Raw genomic sequence first — 25,915 nt, forward strand, 5'->3', positions numbered from 1 at the left:
CATTCCATAAACAGAGTAAAGGTTAGTTTATTTTATAAATATTGAACTTAATTTTTGTTGTTATCTAATGCTTTGTCTTAGAATTGGTCTAAATATTTATTTAATAACTGATACTTTAGTTTTATAAATTATACTTAAATGTGGCATAGTGTGTATTTGAATAGTTCAAATGTTCAAATCTATGTAGATAAAAAAATATAAAACAGGCGTTTCGTTTGCCAACCATTAAAACAATAAAGGTTAGTTACCAAAAATTATTTTTTAAATTATGCAGAATTAAAAATCCACTTTATTAAATGTGCTTTTAAACAGAATAAAAACCTTTTATGTCTTGATTTATTGGTCGTAGATGTTTTTCGTTTAAGTAAAAAAAATATGTGATGCTAAAGAGGGTTTATTAAATATAATAATATCTAATCCTAATTTCTTATAATGTGTTAAACCTTGTTTAAAATCTAAACCATATTCTGCAGTAAAAAATTCTTGTAAGTTAATAATAGATAGGCCATACCTAATTTAAATTGGTCTTTAACCTTTCTGGTCATGCTTAAATTTAAAAGTTTCCGTTGTGTAGAGTAAGCTTGGGGGCACGAAATGTACCTGGTACATATTATAACAGGTTTTTATGAGCAAATAATAAGCCTCTTTGTCTATATTGTCTGCGGACAATGATTATTATATCTGCAAAACTTGAAACATGGATAAATTATAATAGAAGTAAAATTGTTGTTTTTTTTCATAGCTTTATATTATTAAATTTGTAAACTAACATTCTCTAAACTTTATAATTTAATTTGTTGTAATAAGTTTAGATTGTAATATTTAATATTAAATTATTGGCATATTGACTAAACTAATTTGACAGTTTAATGATTTTAAAATATTTTATTTTGCTAACTGGTTATTTTTAAAAAATTATTAAATTTTACATTCCCTAAATATTAGGTTTATTAAATAAGTTTATCTTACAGTAATCATATTTAAAAAAAACATCTTGAATGTGGTACAAATGAAATAATAACTTTAATTTTATGCATAAACTTATTGGTAAATGGTCTTTGACTTAAAATGTTTTTATTATTAGAAATGTTTTCACTTTAGTGCCATATATAAAGCAGGCATTTTGTTTGCCAATCATTAAACAATAAAGGTTAGTTACGGAAAATTATTTTTTAAATTTTGCGGAATTAAAAATCCACTTTATTAAAGGTGCTTTGAAACACAACAGTAATTTTTTATGTCCTGATTTATTGGTCGTAAATCTTTTTGGTTTAAATTAAAAAAATATAAAAAAGTATGTGATGCTAAAAAGAGTTGAATAAATATAATAATAACTAAACTTATTTTTTATAATGTGTTAAACCTATTTTAAAATATACACCATATTTTGGACTTTGCAGTATAAAAACCTTGTAAGTTGATAATATATAGGCCCATACCAAATTTAAATTGGTTGTTAACCTTTCTGTTCATGCTAAAAGTTAAAAATTTTTATTACATAAAGTGACCTTGCTAGTATGTAATGTACCTGGTACATATTATAACAGGTTTTTATGAGCAAACAGTATGCTCCCCTGTCTAGATTGTTTGCAGACAATGACTAATATATCTGCAATACTTGAAAATTAGATAAATTTTACCAAATTGAAATTTATATTTTTTTGTTTATTTGCATAAATTTATATTATCAAATTTGTTAAATATTCCTTAAACTTTGTTATTTAATTTGTTGCAATAAGGACAGGAGTTTGCCATTCTTATTATTAAATTTAAGGCATATTGACTAAATTAAGTTGGCATTTTATTTATATGCTTTTAAATTGTCACTCGATTATTTTTAAAATTTATTAAATTTTGTATCCTTTAAATTTCAAATTTATTAAATGTGTTTATCTTATTTTAATTTAATGTTTTTAAAAAAGATTTTGAATGTGGTACAAATGAAATAATAACTTTAATTTTATGTATAAACTTATTGGTATATGTCTTTGACTTAAAATGTTTTTATTTAAATCAGTTTTATTCTCTTAGGCTTTAAAGAAAAAGTTATTAAAAGGAGTATTTAAAAAAAATTTTTTGCAGCTTTTGCAAAATTATTAGAAATGTTTTCACTTTATATAAAAATAGTGCCGTATATAAAACAGGCATTTTGTTTGCCAACCATTAAACAATAAAGGTCCGCTATAGAAAATTATTTTTCAATTTTGCGAAATTAAATCCACATTATTAAAAGTGCTTTTAAACGTAACAATAACTTTTTATGCCTTGATTTATTGGTTGTAGATGTTTTTCGTTTAAATAAAAAATATGTGATGCTAAAGAGGGTTTATTGAATATAATAATATTTAATCCTAATTTCTTATAATGTGTTAAACCTTATTTAAAATCTAAACCATATTCTGCAGTAAAAAATCCTTGTAAGTTAATAATAGATAGGCCATACCAAATTTAAATTGGTCGTTAACCTCTCTGTTCATGCTAAAATTTAAAATTTTGCGTTATGTAAAGTAAGCTTGCTAGTATGTAAAGGATGTGATGCTAAAAGAAATTTTAAAAATAGTCAAGTGACAATTTAAAAGCATGTAATTGAAATGCCAACTTAATTTACTTAACGTGCCTAAATTTAATATTAAGAATTGCAAACTCTTATACTTATTGCAACAAATTAAATCTTTTAAATTTTAAATTTATTAAATGAGTTATCTTATTTTAATTTAAATTTTTTTTAAAACATTTGGAATGTGATACAAATAAAATAACAACTTTAATTTTATGCATAAACTTATTAGGTAATGGTCTTTGACTTAAAATTTTTTAATTTAAATTAGTTTTTATTCCCTTAGGCTTTAAAAAAAAACTTATTAAAAGGAGTATTTAAAAAATAAATTATTTTGCAGATTTTGCAAAATTATTAAAAATGTTTCGCTTTTGTGGCATATATAATTCTGTAAAATGTATTTTATTCTATCGTAATTATTACTAATTTCATCTATTCTGGGTTTGGTGACCATACCATAACATTTTATAAAATCTTTATGTAGACATTATTACTTATGGCATGTTTTAAATCATTAAATTGATTTTCATGCTTTGGTTTATTGGTCGTAAATCTTTTTCGCTTAAATGAAATTTTTGTTTAGTCTTAGCAAACAAAACGCCCACTTTGTAAAGCCATTAAATCATTTTTAGAAAATTTTTGTGCTCATAAAAAATATTATTTTACTGCGTTTAAAAAAGCTGCGTTCCTAATTTACTGAAAACCTTTTTGCCCTTAAAATATTCTTTAATAAATAATTAGTTTAAGCAAAACCACTGATGTAAAAGTTGAAGACATGTAACAGTTTTAAGCACTTTTAATTTTTTAAACCTCAGGTGTAAAGTATAAATCGAAATGTTGTTATTTTGCGATGTATTTAAGTAATATATGTGGTTAACAATTAAATAATTCTAACAAACCCACAACAAGAATTACTTGATTAAATCATGAACACTGTTCTTATTAGTTTAGTGATGTTTAAGACTCTAATATCATTTAAGACTAAGTATATAAAATCTTTCTATAAACATGCCTTAAAGATTATTTATTCAAAATAAACTTAAAACTGTAATTAATTAAAAAATTTTACTACCTTTTAGCAAAAAGAATGGAAAGTAATTCTCCAGAGTTGCCAAATGATAATGATCCAGAGTTGCCAAATGTTAATGATCTAGAGTTGCCAAATGATATTGATCCAAGGTTGCCAAATGATAATGATCCGGTATTGACAAATGTTAATGATCCAGAGTTGCTAAATAATAATTATCCAGAGTTGCCAAATGATAATGATCCAGTGTTGCCAAATGATAATGATCCAGTGTTGCCAAATGTAAACGATTCACAGGTATTTATTATTTAACAAACAAAATTTCACTTTCTTGACATAAAATTTTTATTAAACTCATTTTAACAGAATTTTCAAGCACCTGTTATAAATATTTCTGCTGGTGATCTTAGTACATTAAATTTACCCCCAAGTAAGTTTGTTATATATTTTTAAGTTGATAGTAAACTAAAAGGTTTTGGTTTTAATTCAACTTAGGTTCTAACATTGTTTTATACTGTTTTTTGGTCACCATTTCCTTTAGCCTAAATACTATAAACTATATAAAAACTAAAGTGACTTAATCGATTTGCTGTCACTATACCACAACACACAAAAGTTAGCCAAATATTGTTTATTTATTATGCTGAAAACAATTCTGAATGCAAACCTTTTTAATAAAATATTTTCTTGCAGATGTAGTTGTAAATGTAAATGTTCAATCTGCTGTTATTAATCAAAATCAATTTACTTCAAATCAAACTATCCAAAACACTCAGAATATTCAAAACACTCAAGAAAACACTCTTAATGTCAACCAATCTGGTGGAGTAAATGTATCTGGAGGAAATTTAGATTGTTGTAATATTTACGCAAGTGGTAAATAAGTTTAATGACATGAATAAACAAAAGTAATTGTAATTTTGTTAATCATATATTCTTGTATTTTAAACCTTGGAATTAGAGTAAGCTTGCATGCAAACAAAATTGTAACAAACATTTCATGTTCTTCTTAGGCTTTAACTTCAGCAAGTTTTAGCATCTTAGTCGAACTCAGAACCTAGCCTTTTAGGTCCCAGCATCTTAGTCGTGATATCTTGGTCTTAGCATCTTAATCCTACTTAGGCCCTGACATAAGCAAGAGCATAGAGCACTTGTAAACTACAACGATTTCTATAACTAATTATACATAACTTTAGCATAACTACACTACCATTTTATAGTTTTTCATTTTCATTTTTTATAGTTCTATTGTATTTTATAATTAATATTTTTGCATCGAACAGGTGCTTTATCAAAAGAAAGTAAAAAGCAGTACACACCTTCTTCAAAAAAGGTATTTAATTTATTTAATATTTAATGTTAAATGTATTATTACATATTTTGGTTTAAAATAAAATATTTATTTCCCAACTTAGTTTCAAGTTTTACAAGTTTAAAATATTATTGACCTCATAATATTGCCCTAACCCAGTCTTAAGTTATACAAGTTTAAGATGTTATTGACCTTATGACATTACTCCAACTTAGTCTTAAGTTGTACAAACTTAAGATATTATTGACTTAATGGCATTTCTGCAATTCAGTCTCAAGTTGTACAAGTTTTAAGACATTTTTGACTTTGGAATATAAGCCACACCTAATCTGATTGTATACCACGTACCTACATTACATTATTTTTAATTGGACAGGAAAAATCTACAGAAGAACCAAGACCCAAAAAGAGAAGATACCAAAAAGTGTTTTCACAACCTAGTCATAGTAAGTAGAGAAAATTTATAAATAATATTTTATTGAATTGCTTTAAACTTTTTTTGTTGTGGTTAAGCATGCTATTTACTTAGCACATAGAAGTACAAATATCTTATGGGTTAACTTATATAAATGCAATAAATAAAGTTAAACTTAGATGTTATTTTGTTTAAATAATCTATTAATTACTGCAATACTATTTGTGTTTTATTTAATAGAACCAGATCCAGAAGAAAATGAATATTACAGCTCCTTGTCATCAAGCGAGGTTTAACTTTTTTATTTTTACATGTTGTTCAGGTTTATGAGTTGTATTTATATAGTAACAAAAAAGATTTACAAAAATGTGTTTTCAATTATTGATCTTACTTTAAAGTAGTTCAAAAAAGGGGGGAAATATTATCAAATTTTTATATTTTACTTTTAAAGATAATTTGACCTTAAGTCACTAATTAAAAAAATAAAATAAAATTTTTATTTAAAGGAATTTCCTGAGGAATCTCGAACCCAGGTAAAAGAAATTTTAAAACCTTCTCCAACACAAAAAACATCAACAAGAAATATGCAAGGTGAGTGTTTTATGTTTTTGACTTTGGTATAAAAAAAACTTTGCTGTGAAACATTTAGTTAACAAAAAAAAGCCTACTAAATCTATATTGTTGGCCTATTACTTTATAGTTTTTAAGCAGAATAATCGGCTTCTGGTCTAAAAACACTACAAAACATTTTTTATGTCACTAGATTAATTTATGACAATATAAAAAATTTCATAACTATTTTATCTGTGCTGTAATGTGTATAATAAATGGGATTATAATTTACATAGAATTTAAAAGGGTAATTAAAACAAAGTAAGTGATTATATTATAAAATATATACCTTAACTAATATATCTATTTATTCAAATTTTTGTATTTCAGGTGATTGTTTGTGTGTTGAACTATCTGAAAAATGTTTTGAACAAGCTACACTTTATTCTGGTGAGTTCCGCTCTCCTGTTGAATTAGGCAAACAGATAGAATATGTTGAGTTAGAAATTGCTGAATACTCTTCCACTAATATTAAAAATTTGGATTTATTTGATTATCATAATACAAGAAAGGAAATATTACAAAGAATGTCCAAGCTAACTCACAATTTCTCTAGAACTAAAATTAAGTTAAATAACTTTTTTGAATTTGCAACACAAAAAGCTAAAAATGATGCTGACAAAAACAATTAAAAGAAGAAAACAAAAAACAATTTGTAAAGTTAAATTCGAAAGTGGTGTCGGTGATAGGATCTGCTGGGATGGGAAAGACTACTCTCATTAAGATGCTTTTAAGCGACATCGTGTGCAAAAATAATGACTTTTTACAAAACATAAAATTTTTATTTTGTATTAAGTTGCGTTCTGTTAATTTTCGTGAAAAAATGTCAATTTTTAGATTTCTTGTTGCAAATTCATCTATTGAATGGGATAAGCCAGAATCTACTGATGTAGAATCATTAAATTGTATTAAAAACAGTTCTGACATGCTTCTTATCTTTGATGGATTGGATGAAGCTGATACCACCACGTTAGGAAAAGAACCTAAAAATTTGGCATCTACAAATGGTTCTGCTGAAGAATTTCTAAACAACATCTTTATTGGAAAGTTATTTCCTAATGCTTATAAGCTTATTACATCTCGACCACGGCAAATGTTTGAGTGGCATCCTTCTTGCAGACCTAACCTGGTGGTAAAATTACTTGGTTTTAATAAGAAAGCACAAGAAAACATGTGCGTGCAGATATGTGGGGAAAATTCATCTGAAGTATCTAAGTACTTGCAAGATCATCCAGATATTGATGCTTTTAATTATGTTCCTGTCAACTGCATTCTTACTATGCACTGCATAAACCAGGCAATTTTGTCTGGCACAGCAGTTGAACTAAAAACAATGACGCAGGTAATGCTTTCTTCTTTATTACACTATGTTAGATCAGATCATTTTCGCGACAACACAGAAAATCTTAAAGAGGGTGTCAAGGGTCTTGCTTGTCTTGCTTGGAATGGTTTCAAGAATACAAAAATTATTTTTGACCAAAATGACATAATCAATGCTGGTATTTCAAAAGAAATTCTGAAAACTTTTCTTGACACTTTTGTTTATGATTCATCTAACATGAGAGTCAAGATATTAGAAGGAGACAAACGAAGCAACTTCAGTCATCTCACCTGGCAAGAACTGTTTTCTGCTATGTATTTATTCTTATGGGCAAGTCTAAATGAATTTCAAAAAAGTGTTCAACAGTTTTCCGCTAGTCGATGGGAAGTAGTCACAAAATTTCTTTTCGGATTCTACAGTTCCAAGGATTTGTCTATGTTTCAATCCTGTTTTACAACAGTTTGTGATGGAAAACGAGTGGTGTTAAAAACATATGCCAAAGATTTGTGTCAGAAGCTTAGTCTTTCATCTTTAGAGTCTGATCAACAACCAGAAAATGCTGTTACAATCCTTGTTCAACTTAGCAGTTATTTGTACGAATCTGAAAATGATGACCTCAACCAATCTGTGTTAAATCTTCTACCTGATGATTTGGATCTTGAGTTTAATGAAAAGTTGTTGCCAAGTGATATCATTCATTTTTGCTACATGTTTAAACGAATCACCAAACCTCTTTCTGTAAGAATCAAGTTGGAAAGTTTGGATGATTGTTTAAAGTTAATATCTTCAACTGAGAAAGGAAAGGCTAAGGTTTGTAAAACTTGATAATTTTAATTGTTTTTTAATTTATGCATGTTAATTAGTACCAGTAAATGAGGGTATTATAAAAAAATATTGTGTTGATTATTTAATCTTAATTATTATGTGACAAAAACCTTTTATCTTGTATTTTTCAAGATTATGTTATTATTATATCTTAACAGTAACCTTACATATAAGTTAAGTTAAAAAAGTGATTTTAATTTTTTCCATTTTACAAATGGAGACAAATATTAATTTATACATCCCAGCTATTTAAAAATAATCATAATAAATACCTAAACATTAAAAAATACAATAAACTTTTAAACTGTATAAAACTTTGAATTGGTTTCATATTGGTATGACATCACACAGATTATTTTGTTGTTTGACAATAAGTATTTTGTGGTAAATAATTAAACTTATAAAATTAATAATAAAACTTTATTTTTATAAAAAGAGAATTAAAAAAAAAAAATTTATAAACAGGAAGGTGAATAAAACTTCATTAATTTAACATAAATATTATAAAACATATATGCAAAATGTTTATACCATTAAGTTGAAAAAAGCTAAATTTATTAAAGCCATTCTTTGAATTTTTTTTCAATAATAGTAAACCAGCAGTATGCTTAAGAAATTTTTAGGTATTAACTATCATAATTTTTTAATTAATTTTGTTAAATTATTTTTAGATAACATTTTTGTTAGACTCATCTTACCAAAACATTGATAACGAAGAAGCGAAAGCACTTGGTAAAGTTATGGACAAGTTTGAAGAGCTTGATATTAGTCGTTGTAACATCACAGAAGTTGGTTGGATTGCCATTGCTGAAGGATGTTTAAAGTTAACATCTCGTGTGAGTGTTTTATTTAATATAATTATAGTAGAATATATTTAAAATTGTTGGGTGGTTTGGTTTATTTGATATAATTACAATTACTTTTTTGTTTTTAATTTGTTTTATAATGTTATAATTGTTATAAAATGATTTTTTATTAAAAAGTAATATAGTTTATTTTTTTTTAATGTTATATTAACATATTAAGAATTTGGAATATTTTGTTTTTATTAATTATGTTAAATTAATATATTAATAATTATAATGAGTAAGTTTTAATTGTTTAAAAAGGGAAACAAGATTATTTACTGAATGAATAACCAAAGTTGTGCAAACCATTGTTTAAACAATCGTCATTCTGATTGTTTGTGACGTCATACTCTGTTACAAATCTGTATAAGTGCCTTTATTTTTTGTTAATATTTTAACTTAGTAATTAAATAAAATTGTTTTAAAACAAACCGAAAATTGAATAAATTTAATTTTTTATTTATTAGATGAAGAAGTTAGATTTATCAGGAAACAAAATTACTGATAAAGGAGCGGAAGCACTTGGGAAAGTTATGGACAAGTTTGAAGTGCTTGATATTAGACGTTGTAACATCACAGAAGTTGGTGGGATTGCCATTGCTGAAGGATGTTTAAAGTTAGCATGTCCTGTGAGTGTTTTATTTAATATAATTATAGTAGAATATATTTAAAATTGTTGGTTGGTTTGGTTTATTGGATATAATTACAATTACTTTTTTGTTTTTAAGTTGTTTTATTAAGTTACAATTTTTATAAAATGATTTTTTTTTAAAAGTAATATATTTTTTTTTTAATGTTATGTTAACATATTAAGAATTTGGAATATTTTTTTTTTTAATTATGTTAAGTTAATATATTAATTAATTTTATTTCGTCAGTTTTAATTGTTTAAAAAAAAGTAAAAAGAATTATTAACTGAATAAATAACTTAAGTTATGCAAACCATTGTTTAGACAATCATCATTCTGATTGTTCTGTTACGTCATACTCTATTGCAAATTTTTTTATCCCTTTTATTTAACGTTGTGGTTATTTAAAATTAAATATTTAACAACACGCAAATATCTTTATTATAAATATAAGTTTTTTAAAAATATATTAATTATTAAAATTGCACTTTTATAATTTAAATCAACGTAAAATAGGAGAAAGTTTCAAATCACTATGACGTAATAATGGTTTTTACAATGGGTCACCTGACTTAGGTTATTTAGTTTTGTCATTCCATAAATAAAACAAAATGTTTTAAACACTTAAATGTTTAGATAAAAAAGTTGGATATTAGCGGCAACAAGCTTGGGGATGGTTGTGTTAATGCTTTCTTATCATGTCTTCACAACTTTAAACTATTATTGGCATATGATTGCTTTAGTGAGGAAGGAGAACAACGATTACGTGAAGCAAATGAATCGGGTCCAAACATTAAATTGTAAGTTGAATTTAAATATTATTTATTAAATTTATGAACTTTATAATAACCATTTAATATAATTAGTTTAATTAATTTTAATTAAATTCATAATATTATTGTTTTAATTTTAAATTATGTTTTTAAACCATTTCTCTTATCCATTGTTAAACTAATATATTTTGTAGTAAAAATATTATTATATTTTATAATGAAGATTTAAGTGTCTTTTAATTTATTGCAGAAATATTTAACATTTGTAAAATTGTATTTTAGAAGGATATTATTAACTTCGAGCTATGTTTACTGAGTCGTTATTTTCATGAAGAAGATTCAATTAAACTAAAACACTAAGCATTTAGGTTTGCCTATTTGACTTTTGTGATTAAGTGCTGACTCAGCAGGAGTTTATACCGTTTATAGCACCTTACTAAAGGGCGCTACAGCATGAAATCAGTGGGGATTGAACCCACGACCTTATGTATGGTAGCAAGTATTCTTAACACTACACCACACTCTGCTGGTATGTTATTATTTATTTAAGCCTATTTTATGATCCCACACATAAACCAAAATAATAATAATATGTAGGCTATAGAAGGGATAATTTATTTTAATTTTGCCTTTTTGTTTAAAGTTTAAGTTTAAAAATATTTACAAGTAGTTAAAGTTTGTGTTTGGTTTAAATGTTATGCGACATCTGAACAAATATTTTATTTTATGATTATTTTGTCTTTTTTGTAAACTTTATTGTGTTCCGTTCTACCATGTTATAAGAGTTTGGTATTTTTAACTAGATTTTTGCAATTAATTATGTAATCAACTATTTTTTTTCATCATTTGATCCATGTTTTTGTTGTTCATTTGAAATTCAATTTTTAATTATGGTTCAAAAACTTGGAAAGCCCCCGCTTTTAGTTTAAAAATGTTATTTTTTTTATAATTTGTCAAATTTCTTTATTACGTTATGTTTCACTTATATTAATTATTATCTTGTTAAGTTTTGTAAGGCAGATGTTTTACTTAAATCTTTTATTTGGTTTACTGTTTGTAAACTATCGAGGATAAAATAAAAACAAAAATAATTCAACCGTACTACAAGGTCGCGGTTTGCTTACTGTACTGCTTAGGGAAAACACGTGTTTCACGTTTGATTTTATTCAACTTATAAACATATTTTAAACATTAATATCTTAATAATAATTTGTTTTTTACTGAATACAAATGTTTGATTGGTTATGTTATGTAATAAATAACTCTTATGACGCATAATTGTGATAAATTGTTTGTTTTAATTAAGATTAAAAGTGAGTGATTGTGCACAATGTAGATTGTTTAACAACAAGTGCCAAACAATGCATGGTTTATAACAAAGAAATATAAAATTTGGAGCTCCTAGAAGTAACCTGAATATTAAAATTTAAAAAAAAAGAATTCCTTGGTTTCAAATAGTTGTAAGTAATTTATAATTTAAAGTTAAATTTAAAAATATTTGTGTTTATTATTTGTAAATATTTGGACAATTATTTTGTTTAGTGTGAAGTTAAATTTAGTAAAGTGACTCAATTTTTAGTTATTTATTTTTTCATTTATTAACTTAATGTTGGGAAATACTAAAAGAAGGCATGAGGAAAGGAGCCAGTCTGGAAAGTAGGGCGGTTTTTGACGAGATCTCGTGCGTGCAATCTTAAAAAAGGCGTAACCGCGCATGCATGTGTATAAAAATTTCGGTCTACGCGTGCACGCATGATTTATCTATGAATGTTTTACTTTAAATTGGCTTAAGTATACTACAAGGGGCCTATATTGCGTGTGCGCGAATTTTTTAGAAACCAGGCGTGCAAAAGCATTTTTTATACTTGTGCGTGCATGCTGCCCTACTTTCCACACTGGAGAAGGAGGTGCTCAAGGGAAAATATTTTGCCGTTTTTAGTAAGCAGCAGAAATTGTCTTCTGCATTATTCAGACCTTTAGCAATGACAATCTCTGTTGCTTAATAAAAATGGCTGCTAAACACTATCTTTTGAGCTCCTTCTTCTTGCCCTTTCTCTTTTTAGTGCTTCCCTTCCTCCCTGTCTTCTCTTCACTTCCTTCTCTCCACTTCCTTCTTTTAGTATTACCCTTTATGACTTGAACTTATACAAACTACTTTAAATTTAATTCATTTATGATTTTACAATTCCAAGTTATTCATTTTACCTGGATTAAACTAAATTAATTATATTCAAAGGTGAAACCGGGAAGTAAAGAAAGCAAAGTTTAAACTTTAATCTGGCTCGGAATAAATTTCTTCTCAACTTCATGGAAATATTCTTCAATATGATCTCACTAATACCTTGAAGTAAACTAATTTGTAATGTTGAGTATATTGTAATACAATTTAAATTGATTTAATGATAACATAGTATTTGTAATATTTTAATTAAATTGTAAATATTTTTTTATTTCTGTTGATTATGTTTTTAAATTTTTTTCTTCTACATTTCTATAATTAAAGTTTAAAAATAACTTAATCACTAATTAAACCTATTATTTTAATATTTTAGTTGACCACTGTGGTTGTAGTGGCGCTGTTGAGTAATTGGATCACCAAAGATAAATAAGTGAAGTTCTGTAGTGTGGTATACTGGTCATGACATCAGATCACATGCCATGAGGTTTCAGGTTCGAGCCACACCAATGACTCATCGTTCACCCTTGAGTTCAGTATTATGAATAGCTTGTCACAATAAAAAAAATTAGCGGTAAGAAAAATTTAATAAATTTAATTTTTAAAATATGATGTTTACAAACTTGTATTTACTTTGTTAATAAGTTGGGTGTGAGGATAAAAACCTTGAACTTTTTAAAACTTAAATTAAATTAGTTTTTAAGAAATTTTTTTAAACAACAAGATGATATTTGCTTTAAAAATGTTCTATTTTTCCCTTCCTTTCAAGTTTAATCTAAATATGTTATTAGTTTAAAAATACTTAAAAATTACATTTCCAATTTCTGTGTATAAAGTTTATTCAGTATATTTTCAGATCACTTGTACTTTACAGTTCTTAGAAAACCTCTTGTACATTGCGGTCATACCTTTTTTTCTCACAAATTTACCTGGCCTGGCTAATTCTCTTTAATTTAACGGTTAACATGATCTTTTTTTTGGTATTTTACAATCCTAACTAATTTTCTATTGCATTTAACGGCCCTTGCTATTTTCTCCTGTACTTTACGGTTCTAGCTAATTCTCTCTCATACTTTACAGTTGTAAGTACAAGGGATCCTGTTTTTCTATTTATTAATTGATAAACTAATTTTTTAATTTTTCTTTATGTTTAGGTTGAGTAATATATGTGGCATGGCACCAACATTATGACATCATAGTGGATCATGTGACCTCATAAGAAAATGAAATTTTAATTGGTGAGATACTACTTTATTTATTTTAATATTTCTCAAAATAAAGGGAATTATTATTGTACCCTAATGTTTTTTTGTTTATTTTTTGTTTATGTAGGAAGGTTGACATCACGACCTCAACATTGAGTAACATCTGTTACTCCAACCCAGTCTTAAGTAAATTTTGCCTTCTTAAGATATTTTTAGGTATAATTGCCCCATAATCAAACTGCTGATTGAGTGCTGACTCAGCAGAAGTTAATAGCGCTTTACTCAATGGTTCTACAGCAAAAAAGCAGTGGGAATTAAATCCACAACCTCATGTGATGTAGCAAGTGTTCTGACCACTACACCACGCTGTTGGTTGAAATTGTCAATAAATTTATTTTATTTTACCATAAGACTGTGCCATAAACTACAATAGAAATTAAACTGTGTTCAGTGTGCTAACAATGTATGTACCATAGTATATTTTACAAGTGGAAGTAAATACATTTATAACCTATCCCGAAAATTAATATTTTAGGTGAATTGTGTTGGTTTATGGTCAGTCTTTATTATTAGCTCAGGAAATTGTTAATTTCAACACTGGAGAATCGTAAATTAATTGATGTTCAACTTAACCCAACTTCTAATAAACTAACTTTAATGCAATTTCATGTTGTATGTAAGTATTATCTTTATGCTTGTGGTTTCTGAACAATAACTGTGTAAACATGGTGTAAAATATTGGATCCAATTCATTCAAATGTTATTGAAATTACCTTTTCATGTAGTTTTTACTAAATATATTGTTCTCAGCCATTTTTTGTTGTATTTACTAAAATTCGGGTTATATACTGCATTTATGTTGGCCTAAATTCTAGCCAAGTTAGGAGTTATATTGGTTTATAACTCTATTTTTTAAAGGTTATAAATTCCTTTTTTATTGTGATTTAAAACTTTTATATTTACAGAAGTTGATTATATTATTTATCGTTCATCATTATTTGCTGATTCAAGATTTCTACTGAAAATATCGACAAAAAACTCTAGTCTGGATCTTTCCACCATGACGGTATTACAATAAACATAAAGTAAATGAAATTAGTTGAATATTTGTATTTCTTAATGTAAAATGAGTAATTTTTTTATAAATTTTGTTATTTGGGTACCTTTAAAATATACTGTATCAAATTAATCCAATTATGTTAAATGGAATACCTGAAACAAATGAATAGAATGAATTAAATTATAACCCTGACCTTCACCTTTCTAGAATACACTTTATATATGTGTTTTATCAAATTTAATTCGAACCAGTATATTTTATAGACATATTCATTATTTAAGTGTGTATTAAATATTATTTAGAAAAAGGAATCAACATTTATGTGTTCTAAATATTCCAGCTTTACTGGATAGCGTTTATATTTGTAACCGAAAAAACAATCCACATGGGATCATGTACAACGTCCTTGAGGTATTCCTTAATTATTATTTAAATAAAAAAAGTTAATTTTAGGTTTTTAAAGTTTACTAGGCAACTAAAATTTACCTAGAATTATGGTTTAGTCTAAAGTGCACTAGACATTATTTTCTATTTATTTGGTTTAACTAAATAGTTTGATTAAAATTTACCTTTACCATCAGGTTTAATAAAGTTTTAAGATATTTAACTCGATAATGTTTGTTTTATAAATGTTAATTATCAATGACACCTTACATAATGACAGTTGGCATGCTAGCAGTGGGTTTCAAACCTTATAACTTATGTATAAATAAGAAACTTAACTATGTTAACGGTATAATGTTTATTTAGGTTTGTTCCATAAGCAAAACACAGATAAGAGAAAGAATATTCACTCATCAGCTACCTCATGATTAGCTTTAAACCAAACTACTCTTAAAACATGTAATGTTACATCTTGTTTAATATTCAAGATGATTTTTGTTGTATCCAGAAAGTGGATATAAAGTTTATCTAAAGATAATAAAAATGAGGAAATTGTATTTCTTCTATAGTTCATATTATCTCTTCTCTTAAAATAGTTATTTTTTATTTTTTCGGTTACAAAATTTTGTGTTTTACCAGGGTGATATTTTACTTACATTGTGATTCTGTTTATTAACCAACAAGAAGTTTGTTTTAGGACCCAAGACAATAATTGTATTTTTATGGTTAACCTATGCATTGCCTATTACAGTTTGTCTAAAATTATTTTTTATTAACATTTCTAAATTAAATTTTATAGATGTTATACTAATATGTGACATTGTGTACATTTTATTTGTATAAAAGTTTCAACTAATCTAGTTAAAAATCACATAAAATAATGACTTAAACACAAAGTTCTATTAACAGATAAAACTTGCGCTATAACAGTCTTATATGGTAATAATGTGACGATGTATACCAGTAGCAAATGTTTTTACATTTGGTTTGTAAAAACTATTTAATTTTAATAAACTGTTTAAAAGTAATAAAAAAAAAATTTTTGGGGTATTGGGAAATAGCATAGCTTTACTTTTAGTTTTAACAAATTAATTTGAATTAAATATTTATTATATCACAATTTTTATTTGTAAAAATTCGAGGATAAATACATAAATTTAAAAAGAGTTATTCAACCGCACAATAAAGTTTTAGGTTGCTTACTGTTTTGCTTAGGTTCCTTTATTTATTCAACTTATTAACATATTTAAAATATTAACAGCTTAATAATTAATTAGTTTTTAATAAATGCAGTTCATCAATTTAATAAATGTTTTAATAAAGTTTATTTTTAATGCTTTAATTACTATAAATTGGTTCATTTTTACGCAATTTAACGGTAAAAAAACACGTTTAAACCTTACATTAAAGTGCTTAAAATTTTTGTAAAAGTTAAAATCTGGTTAAAAATGTTAAAATTATGCTGTTTACATAATGGTTAAAAAACAACATTTTGTTTGATATCCAATATGCATAATTTTATTGCAATAAATTACTTAAAATCTGTTAAACTTATTTAAAAATAGTTATAATTTTATTATAGAATTAACCTACAACACAAGAGATGTAAAAACACAGGAAAAACTCACAACACAAAAAGGTAATTTTTAAAAATGTAAAACTTGTGATATTTTATATTATAATTTTTGTAATTAGGTTGTTTAATATTTTTAAAAAAACTGAAACTTAAATTTATTTTATTTAGGCTCCTGATATATTTTTAAACCAAGAAATTTATTACTAAAAAAACCAAGAACAAAACAAAGGTTAGTTTATTTTATAATTATTTTAAAATTTTTTATCTATTTTTATGGTTAACCTATGCATTGCTCATTACAGTTTGTCTAAAATTATTTTTAATTAACATTTCTAAATTAAATTTTATATATAGATGTTATACTAATATGTGACATTGTGTACATTTTATTTGTAAAAAATTTTCAACTAATCTAAAATTTTCAAAATCTTCGTATAAAATGACTTAAAAGTTATGGCATTAATGTAAGTAGTCATTTTGTTTGCCAAGATTAAACAATGTATAGGGTAGGAAATATTTGATATAATTTTGTAAAATTTATATTTAAATATTTTCTAACAAACCCACAATAAGAATTAGTTACTAAAATCAATGTAAAATTAAACTGTAAAATTATTTTATAATTTGCTTTAGAATAAGCTTAAGTTTAAAACTAAAATTTGCTGAGAAGATTTATATTATTTTTAGACAAAAAAGAAAGTATGGAAAATAATGAACCAGAGTTGCCAAATCGTAATGACCCAGAGTTTGCGAATAATAATGATCTAGTGTTGCCAAATAATAATGATCTAGTGTTGCCGCATGTAAGCAATCATGTATTTATTATTTAAGGAGTATATTCACTTCATATATATAAATAAAAATAATTTTATACTGTTAGGTTAAATAAATATAACTAAACATGATTCTTAGGAACCCACTGCAACAGTTAATATTCCTGCTGGTACTGATCTTGGTGAACTAGCAAGAAATTTACCTTCAAGTAAGTTTGTTATATGATTATAGTAAAACTCCAAGTAAAACTCCAATATTCTTAAATAAGAATTGCCCTTACACTTTTGCCCTTACAAGGTTGAATAAGTACAAGAATAATAAAAAATAGTAAGCATAACAACACTTTTGCAGCCTTACTTTTTCACTGGTATTTTAGCACTTAAAACTGTAAAGTAGAAACTAGAAATAGCAGGAACCATAAAGTACAAGAGAAACTTAACACGGTCAATAAAGTATTAGAGAGGATTAGAGTGGACTAAAAAGCAAAACAAAGAATTTGCATAAACCCTAATGTATAAAAAAAAAATTACGAGGACCGTAATGTACGATTACAATCAGTAAGGGCTGTAGAGTACGAGGCAGAATTAACTAGAATTGTAAAGTTTTAAGAGGACTGTAAAGTACGAGAAAGATTTAGGAAGGACTGTAAAGTTTAAGAGAGAATTAGCTCGAAATGTAAAGTAAAAAGAAAATTAGAGAAAACTGTATATTATAAGAGAAAGAAATTCAGGGAGAACTGTGAAGTCAGAGAGAGAATCAGAGAGGAATGCAGATTATAAGAGAGAGAGGACTGTAAACTACGAGAGAAAGAGATTTATGGAGAAATGTAAAGTATGAGAGAGAACTAGGGAGGACTGTAAACTACGAGAGAAAGAGATTTATGGAGGAATGTAAAGTATGAGAGAGAATTAGGGAGGACTGTAAACTACGAGAGAAAGAGATTTATGGAGGAATGTAAAGTATGAGAGAGAATTAGGGAGGACTGTAAACTACGAGAGAAAGAGATTTATGGAGGAATGTAAAGTATTAGAGAGAATTAGGGAGGACTGTAAACTACGAGAGAAAGAGATTTATGGAGGAATGTAAAGTATGAGAGAGAATTAGGGAGGACTTTAAATTACGAGAGAAAGAGATTTATGGAGGAATGTAAAGTATGAGAGAGAATTAGGGAGGACTTTAAGCTACGAGAGAAAGAGATTTATGGAGGAATGTAAAGTATGAGAGAGAATTAGGGAGGACTTTAAACTACGAGAGAAGGAGATTTATGGAGGAATGTAAAGTATGAGAGAGAATTAGGGAGGACTGTAAACTACGAGAGAAAGAGATTTATGGAGGAATGTAAAGTATGAGAGAGAATTAGGGAGGACTGTAAACTACGAGAGAAAGAGATTTATGGAGGAATGTAAAGTATGAGAGAGAATTAGGGAGGACTTTAAACTACGAGAGAAAGAGATTTATGGAGGAATGTAAAGTATGAGAGAGAATTAGGGAGGGCTGTAAACTACGAGAGAAAGAGATTTATGGAGGAATGTAAAGTATGAGAGAGAATTAGGGAGGACTGTATACTAGAAGAAAGAATAAGGAAAGACCAAAAGGACAGAGGGAAGGTTGGTGAGAACCTTAAGGTACTATGAATCTATACTTTTTACTTTTTAACAACTTTCTGTGAAAATTAAAGTTCTTTACATTTTCCCACTTTAATCAAGATTTTTAGTGCAAAAAAATTATTATCTTACCAGTTTAATTTTTTGTGTTTAAAATTTTTAATTCCAGATGTAACAACTGTTAACATTGCTCTCAATAAAACTGAAAATATCCAAAATGTTACAAATGTTGACCAATCAAGTAGAGTTAACATAATTGATTCAAAATTTGATGACACAAACATTTACAAAAAAGGTAAATTTTTTTTATTAAAAAACATGTAATTTTAGTGTTAAATAAGTAACTGTTTTAAAATACTGGATTAAATATTGTTTAAATTAATAAACAGGAAATGTTTCAAAAGAAAATAAAAACAAGTTGTCTTCTTCTTCTACAAAGGTTTTTACTTTACTTTTAAACATTAATTTTAAACATTTTTTATACAGTTTTTAAACTGTTTTTTTGTACTGTTATAAATTGTTTTGGATCACTTGTCATTACTTTACGGTCCTGGCTTATTTTTTCTCATGCTTTATGGTACTGCTACAGTATTTGAAAATTTTATTTTGTACTCTTTAGTCTTCGCTTATTTTCTCTCATATTTCTTCGCTTATTTTCTCTCATATTTTACAATCCTTGCAAATTTGTTTTCCAAAACTTACAATCTTGTTAATTCTCTCACGTACTCTGGGGTTCCAGTTATTTCTCTTTTATTATATTTAATATTTTTATAACCCAGTGTTAAGTTGTACAAGTTTAAGAAATCATTGATTTCATGATACTAGCTTAAGTTAGCCTAATGCATACTAAATACAGATGTTCTATTGTTTTTATTAAAACAGGAAAATTCTACAGAAAAACCAAGACCCCAACCAAGAAGACACCAAAAAGTTTTTCCACAACGTAGTCATAGTAAGAAAAAAATTATAATTGAAGTGTTCAAGCAAACAAATGATTAAACTTTAAAATCTTAATTATTTTTAGAGTAAAATAATATAAAAGCTATACATTAAATACGAATTTTAACTAAATATTTTATTAATTACTGCACAACTATTTTTTATGTTTTTAAAGGACCAGCTTCAGAAGAAAATGAACATTGCAGTTCCTTGTCATCAAGCGAGGTTTTTAAGTTTTGCAGTTTTGCATGTTTTTCTTGGATATGAGCATTATTGTTGTTGTAACATAAAAAATGTTTTACACAAACTTTTTTTTAATCATTTATCTTATTGTGACATAGGTCCAAAAGAGAAAGGTTACATTAACTTTTTTGTATTTTGGTTTTGTAATGAAGTGGATAGCAATTTGTTTTACTTAACTAAAGTTTATTTAAAGGAATATCCCGAAGAATCTCAAACCCAGGTAAAAGAAATTTTAAATCCTTCTCCAACACAAAGAACATTAACAAGAAATATGCAAGGTGAGTGTTTTATGTCTTTGGCTTTGGTATAAAAAAAGACTTTGCTGTGAAACATTTATGTAACAAATGAAAGCCTACTAAATCTATATTGTTGGTCTATTAGCTTATACTTTTTAAGCAAAAATATAGGCTTCTGGTCTAGGAATATAATAAAGCATTTATACGTCACTAGATTAATTTATGACAATATAAAAAATTTTATAACTATTTTATCTGTGTTGTAATGTGTATAATAAATGGGATTATAAGTTACATAGAATTTTTAAAATAAAGTAAGTGATTATATTATAAAATATATACCTTAACTAATATATCTATTTATTCAAATTTTTGTATTTCAGGTGATTGTTTGTGTGTTGAACTATCTGAAAAATGTTTTGAACAAGCTAGACTTTTTGCTGGTGAGTTTTGCTCTCCTGTTGAATTGGACAAACAGATAGAATATGTTGAGTTAGAAATTGCTGAATACTCTTCCACTGATATTAAAGACTTGGATTCAGTTGATCATCATAATACCAGAAAGGAACAACTTAAAAGAATGTCCAAGCTAATTTACAATTTATCTGGAACTAAAATTAAGTTAAATAAACTTTTTGAATTTGCAACACAAAAAGCTGAACTGGATGCTGACAAAAAACATTTAAAGGGAGAAAACAGAAAACGATTTGTAAAGTTAAATTCCAAAGTGGTTTCGGTGATAGGATCTGCTGGGATGGGGAAGACTACTCTCATTAAGATGCTTATAAGCGACATCGTGTGCAAAAACAATGACTTTTTACTGAATATAAAATTTATATTTTGTATTAAGTTGCGATCTGTTGATTTTGGTGAAAAAATGTCAATTTTTAGATTTTTTGTTGCAAATTCATCTATTGATTGGGATAAGCCAGAATCTACTGATGTAGAATCATTAAATTGTATTAAAAACAGTTCTGACGTGATCCTTATCTTTGATGGACTGGATGAAGCTGATAGTACCTTGCTAGGAAAAGAACCTAAAAGTTTAGTTTCTACAAATGGATCAGCTGAGCAGTTTTTAAATAACATTTTTAATGGAAAGTTATTTCCTAATGCTTATAAGCTTATTACATCTCGACCAAAGCAAATGTTTGAGTGGCATCCTTCTTGCAGACCTAACTTGGTGGTAAAATTACTTGGTTTTAATAAGGAAGCTCAAGAAAACATGTGCGTGCAGATATGTGGGGAAAATTCATCTGAAGTATCTAAGTACTTGCAAGATCATCTAGATATTGATGCTTTTAATTATGTTCCTGTTAACTGCATTCTTACTATGCACTGCATAAATCAAGCAATTTTGACTGGCACAGCAGTTGAACTAAAAACAATGACGCAGGTAATGCTTTCTTCTTTATTACACTATGTTAGATCGGATCATTTTCACGACAACACAGAAAATCTTAAAGAGGGTTTCAAGGGTCTTGCTTGTCTTGCTTGGAATGGTTTCAAGAATACAAAAATTATTTTTGACCAAAATGACATATTCAATGCTGGTATCTCAAAAGAAATTCTGAAAACCTTTCTTGACACTTTTGTTTATGATTCATCTAACATGAGAGTCAAGATATTAGAAGGAGACAAACGAAGCAACTTCAGTCATCTCACCTGGCAAGAACTGTTTGCTGCTATGTATTTATTTTTATGGGCAAGTCTCGACGAATTTCAAGAATATGTTCCACAGTTTTTCGCTAGTCGATGGGAAGTAGTCACAAAATTTCTTTACGGATTCTACAGTTCCAAGGATTTGTCTATGTTTCAATCTTGTTCTACAACAGTTTGTGATGGAAAACGAATGGTGTTAAAAACATATGCTAAAGACTTATGTCAGAAACTTGGTCTTTCATCTTTAGATTTTGATCAACAACCTGAGCACGCTGCTACAATCCTTCAACTTAGCAGTTATTTGTACGAATCTGAAAATGATGAACTCAACCAATCTGTGTTAAATCTTCTATCTGACAATTTGTATATTTGGTTTGAAGAAAAGTTGTTGCCAAGTGATATCATTCACCTTTGCTATATGTTTAAAAGAATCACCAAACCTCTTTTTGTAAGAATCAAGTTAAAAGCAAGTTTAACTGATTGTTTAAAGTTAATATCTTCAGCTGAGAAAGGAAAGGCTAAGGTTTGTAAAACTTTATTATTTTAATTGTTTTTTTAATTTTTGCACGTTAATTAGTACCATTAAAAAAGGGTATTATTAAAAAATATTGTTTTGATTATTCAAGCTTAATTATTACGCGAAAAAACTTTTTTTCTTGTATTTTTCGAGGTTATGTTATTATTATATCTTAACAATAACCTTACATATAAGTTAAGTTAAAAAAGTAATTTTAATTTTTTCCATTTACAAATGGCAACAAATATTAATTTATACATTCTAGTTATTTAAAAATAATTATAATAAATAACTAAACAATAAAAAATACAATAAACTTTTAAACTATATAAAACTTTGAATTGGTTTCATATTGGTATGACATCACAAACATTATTTTGTTGTTTGACAATAAGTATTTTGTGGTAAATAATTAAAATTATAAAATTAATAATAAAACCTATTTTTATAAAAAATAATTAAAAAAAAATATTATTTTTATATACATGAAGGTGAATAAAACTTCATTAATTTAACATAAATATTATAAAACATATATGCAAAATGTTTATACCATAAAGTTTAAAAAAGCTGAATTTATTAAAGCCATTATCTTTAAATTTTTTTTAAAAGAAATTTTTAGGTAACTATTATAATTTTTGAATCAATTTTGTTAAATTATTTTCAGATAACATTTTTGTTAAACTCCTCTTTCCAAAACATTGATTACGAAGAAGCGGAAGCACTAGGTAAAGTTATGGACAAGTTTAAAGAGCTTCATATTAGGAAATGTAACATCACAGAAGTTGGTGGGATTGCCATTGCTAAAGGATGTTTAAAGTTAACATCTCGTGTGAGTGTTTTATTTAATATAATTATAGTAGAATATATTTAAAATTGTTGGTTAGTTTGGTTTATTGGATATAACTACAATTACTTTTTTGTTTTTAATTTGTTTTATTAAGTTATAATTGTTATAAAATGATTTTTTATTAAAAAGTAATATAGTTTATTTTTTTAATGTTATATTAACATATAAAGAATTCAGAATATTTTGTTTTTTAATAATTATGTTAAATTATTATATTAATTAATTTTATTCTGTGAGCTTTAATTGTTTAAAAAAAGAAAAAAAAATATTAACTGAATAAATAACGTAAGTTGTGCAAGCTATTGTTTAAACAATCATCACTCTGATTGTTTGTGACGTCATACTCTTTTACAAATCTGTATAAGTGCCTTTATATTTTGTTAATATTTTAACTTAGTAATTAAATAAAATTGTTTTAAAACAAACCAAAAATTAAATAAATTTAATTTTCTATTTATTAGATGAAGAAGTTAAATTTATCAGAAAACGAAATTACTGATAAAGTAGCGGAAGCACTTGGTAAAGTTATGGACAAGTTTGAAGTGCTTTATATTAGGGAGTGTAACATCACAGAAGCTGGTGGGATTGCCATTGCTGAAGGATGTTTAAAGTTAACATGTCCTGTGAGTGTTTTATTTAATATAATTATAGTAGAATATATTTAAAATTGTTGGTTGGTTTGGTTTATTGGATATAATTACAATTACTTTTTTTGTTTTTTATTTGTTTTATTAAGTTATAGTTTTATAAAATAATATTTTATTTATTTAAAAGTAATATAGTTTATTTTTTTAATGTTATGTTAACATATTAAGAATTTGGAATATTTTGTTTTTAATAATTATGTTAAGTTAATATATTAATTAATTTTATTGCGTGAGTTTTAATTGTTTAATAAAAGTAAAAAGAATTATTAACTGAATAAATAATGTAAGTTATGCAAACCATTGTTTAAACAATCATCATTCTGATTGTTCTGTGACGTCATACTTTATTGCAAAATTTTTTTTATCTTTTTTATTTTACGTTGTGGTTATTCAAAATTAAATAATTAACAACACGCAAATATATTTATTATAAATATAAGTTTTTAAAAATATATTATTTATTAATATTGCACTTTTATAATTAAAATAATTGCGTTTTGTTAATTACTTAATTTACAATTTAAATTAACGTAAAATATGATAAAGTTTCAAATCACTATGACGTAATAATGTTCTTTTACAATGGGCTTAGTTGACTTGGGTTATATAGCTTTATTATTTTATAAATAAAACAAAATGTTTTAAACACTTAAATGTTTAGATGAAAGAGTTGAATATTAGCGGCAACGAGCTTGGGGATGGTTGTGTTGATGCTTTCATATCATGTCTCCACAACTTTGAAGTATTATGGGCATCTGGTTGTTTTAGTGAGGAAGGACAACAACGATTACGTGAAGCAAATAAATCGGGTCCAAATATTAAATTGTAAGTTGAATTTAAATATTATTCATTAAATTTTATAAACTTTATACTAACCATTTAATATAATTAGTTTAATTAATTTTAATTAAATCCGAAATTTTATTGTTTTAATTTTAAATTTTGTTTTTAAACCACATTTTTAATACATTGTTAAATTAATATATTTTGTAGTGAAAATATTATTATATTTCATAATGGAGATTTAAATGTCTTTTAATTTATTGCGGAAATATTTAACATTTGTGAAATTGAATTTTAGAGGGATGTTATGAACTCCGAGCTATGTTTACTGAGTTGATATTTTCATAAAGAAGATTCAATTAAACTAAAAAAACACTAGGCATTTAGGTTTGCCTATTTACCTTTTGTGACTAAGTGCTGGCTCAGCAGGAGTTCTTACCGTTTATAGCGCCTGACTCAAGGGTACTAAAGTATGATATTAGTGGGTATTGAACCCACGACCTTATGTATGGTGTAGCAAGTATTCTTAACACTACACCATGCTCTTCTGGTATGTTATTAATTATTTAAGCCTATTTTATGATAACACAAATAAATCAAAATAATAATAATTAATAATACTTGTGTAGGCTATAGAAGGGATAATATTTTATTTTGCTTTTGTTTAAATTTTTAATTCAAAAAATATACAAGTAGTTAAAGTTCGTATTTGGTTTAAATGTTATGCGACATCCGAACAAATATTTTATTTCATGATTATTTTCTCTTTTTTGTAAACTTTTTTGTGTTTCGTTCTACCATGTTGTAAGAATTCAGTATTTTTAACTAGATTTTTGCAATTAACTAACAATTTAATCAATTATTTTTATATTTTTCATCATTTGATTTTTGTTGTTGTTGTTCATTTTAAACTTTTGTGATACCATTTGTAATAGTTAAA

At 26.1% G+C, this 25,915-nt stretch overlaps 2 protein-coding genes and 2 long non-coding RNA genes across 5 annotated transcripts; all 4 read left to right on the forward strand.

Moving 5' to 3' along the window:
- Window positions 1-6,746: 6,746 nt before the first annotated feature.
- On the forward strand, window positions 6,747-10,350 carry LOC145744998 (protein NLRC5-like). The gene is made up of 4 exons (XM_082562982.1): window positions 6,747-8,054; window positions 8,741-8,905; window positions 9,385-9,546; window positions 10,183-10,350. Exons 1-4 carry the CDS (start codon window positions 6,747-6,749, stop codon window positions 10,348-10,350), a joined length of 1,803 nt encoding a protein of 600 aa, XP_082419108.1.
- Window positions 10,351-12,562: 2,212 nt separating this feature from the next.
- On the forward strand, window positions 12,563-13,892 carry LOC145745785 (uncharacterized). The gene is made up of 4 exons (XR_014281274.1): window positions 12,563-12,666; window positions 12,872-13,069; window positions 13,650-13,733; window positions 13,828-13,892. It is a non-coding gene; the product is annotated as an uncharacterized LOC145745785 (long non-coding RNA).
- A 357-nt stretch (window positions 13,893-14,249) lies between these two features.
- On the forward strand, window positions 14,250-16,060 carry LOC145745784 (uncharacterized). Its single transcript, XR_014281273.1, has 4 exons — window positions 14,250-14,376; window positions 14,666-14,785; window positions 15,063-15,171; window positions 15,511-16,060. It is a non-coding gene; the product is annotated as an uncharacterized LOC145745784 (long non-coding RNA).
- A 325-nt stretch (window positions 16,061-16,385) lies between these two features.
- Window positions 16,386-25,915, forward strand: LOC145745248 (protein NLRC5-like). 2 transcript variants are annotated; one of them, XM_082563262.1, is made up of 15 exons: window positions 16,386-16,522; window positions 16,727-16,783; window positions 16,889-16,949; window positions 17,408-17,523; window positions 17,633-17,702; window positions 19,268-19,393; window positions 19,488-19,537; window positions 19,981-20,050; window positions 20,213-20,262; window positions 20,474-20,558; window positions 20,900-22,701; window positions 23,363-23,527; window positions 24,007-24,168; window positions 24,854-25,017; window positions 25,274-25,915. In XM_082563262.1, exons 4-15 carry the CDS (start codon window positions 17,422-17,424, stop codon window positions 25,284-25,286), a joined length of 2,859 nt encoding a protein of 952 aa, XP_082419388.1. In that variant the 5' UTR covers window positions 16,386-16,522; window positions 16,727-16,783; window positions 16,889-16,949; window positions 17,408-17,421; the 3' UTR covers window positions 25,287-25,915. The 2 variants fall into 2 exon arrangements, with proteins under 2 accessions (XP_082419388.1, XP_082419389.1); XM_082563263.1 differs by lacking the exons at window positions 16,386-16,522; window positions 16,727-16,783; window positions 16,889-16,949; window positions 17,408-17,523; window positions 19,488-19,537 and having other exon boundaries at window positions 17,635-17,702.

Source organism: Corella eumyota, chromosome 3, assembly GCF_963082875.1.
Source record: "Corella eumyota chromosome 3, kaCorEumy4.1, whole genome shotgun sequence".
Classification (NCBI taxonomy): Eukaryota; Metazoa; Chordata; class Ascidiacea; order Phlebobranchia; family Corellidae; genus Corella; species Corella eumyota.

Bases quoted from the DNA above. Each gene is read 5' to 3' on its own strand.
- LOC145744998 (XM_082562982.1), top strand. From the start codon at position 6,747: ATGTCAATTTTTAGATTTCTTGTTGCAAATTCATCTATTGAATGGGAT. The intron at 8,055-8,740 runs GTTTGTAAAACT...AATTATTTTTAG, and splicing joins CTGAGAAAGGAAAGGCTAAG to ATAACATTTTTGTTAGACTC. The intron at 9,547-10,182 runs GTGAGTGTTTTA...TTAAATGTTTAG, and splicing joins GTTTAAAGTTAGCATGTCCT to ATAAAAAAGTTGGATATTAG.
- LOC145745248 (XM_082563262.1), top strand. From the start codon at position 17,422: ATGGAAAATAATGAACCAGAGTTGCCAAATCGTAATGACCCAGAGTTT. The intron at 19,538-19,980 runs GTTTTTACTTTA...TTATTAAAACAG, and splicing joins TGTCTTCTTCTTCTACAAAG to GAAAATTCTACAGAAAAACC. The intron at 20,263-20,473 runs GTTTTTAAGTTT...GTTTATTTAAAG, and splicing joins GTTCCTTGTCATCAAGCGAG to GAATATCCCGAAGAATCTCA.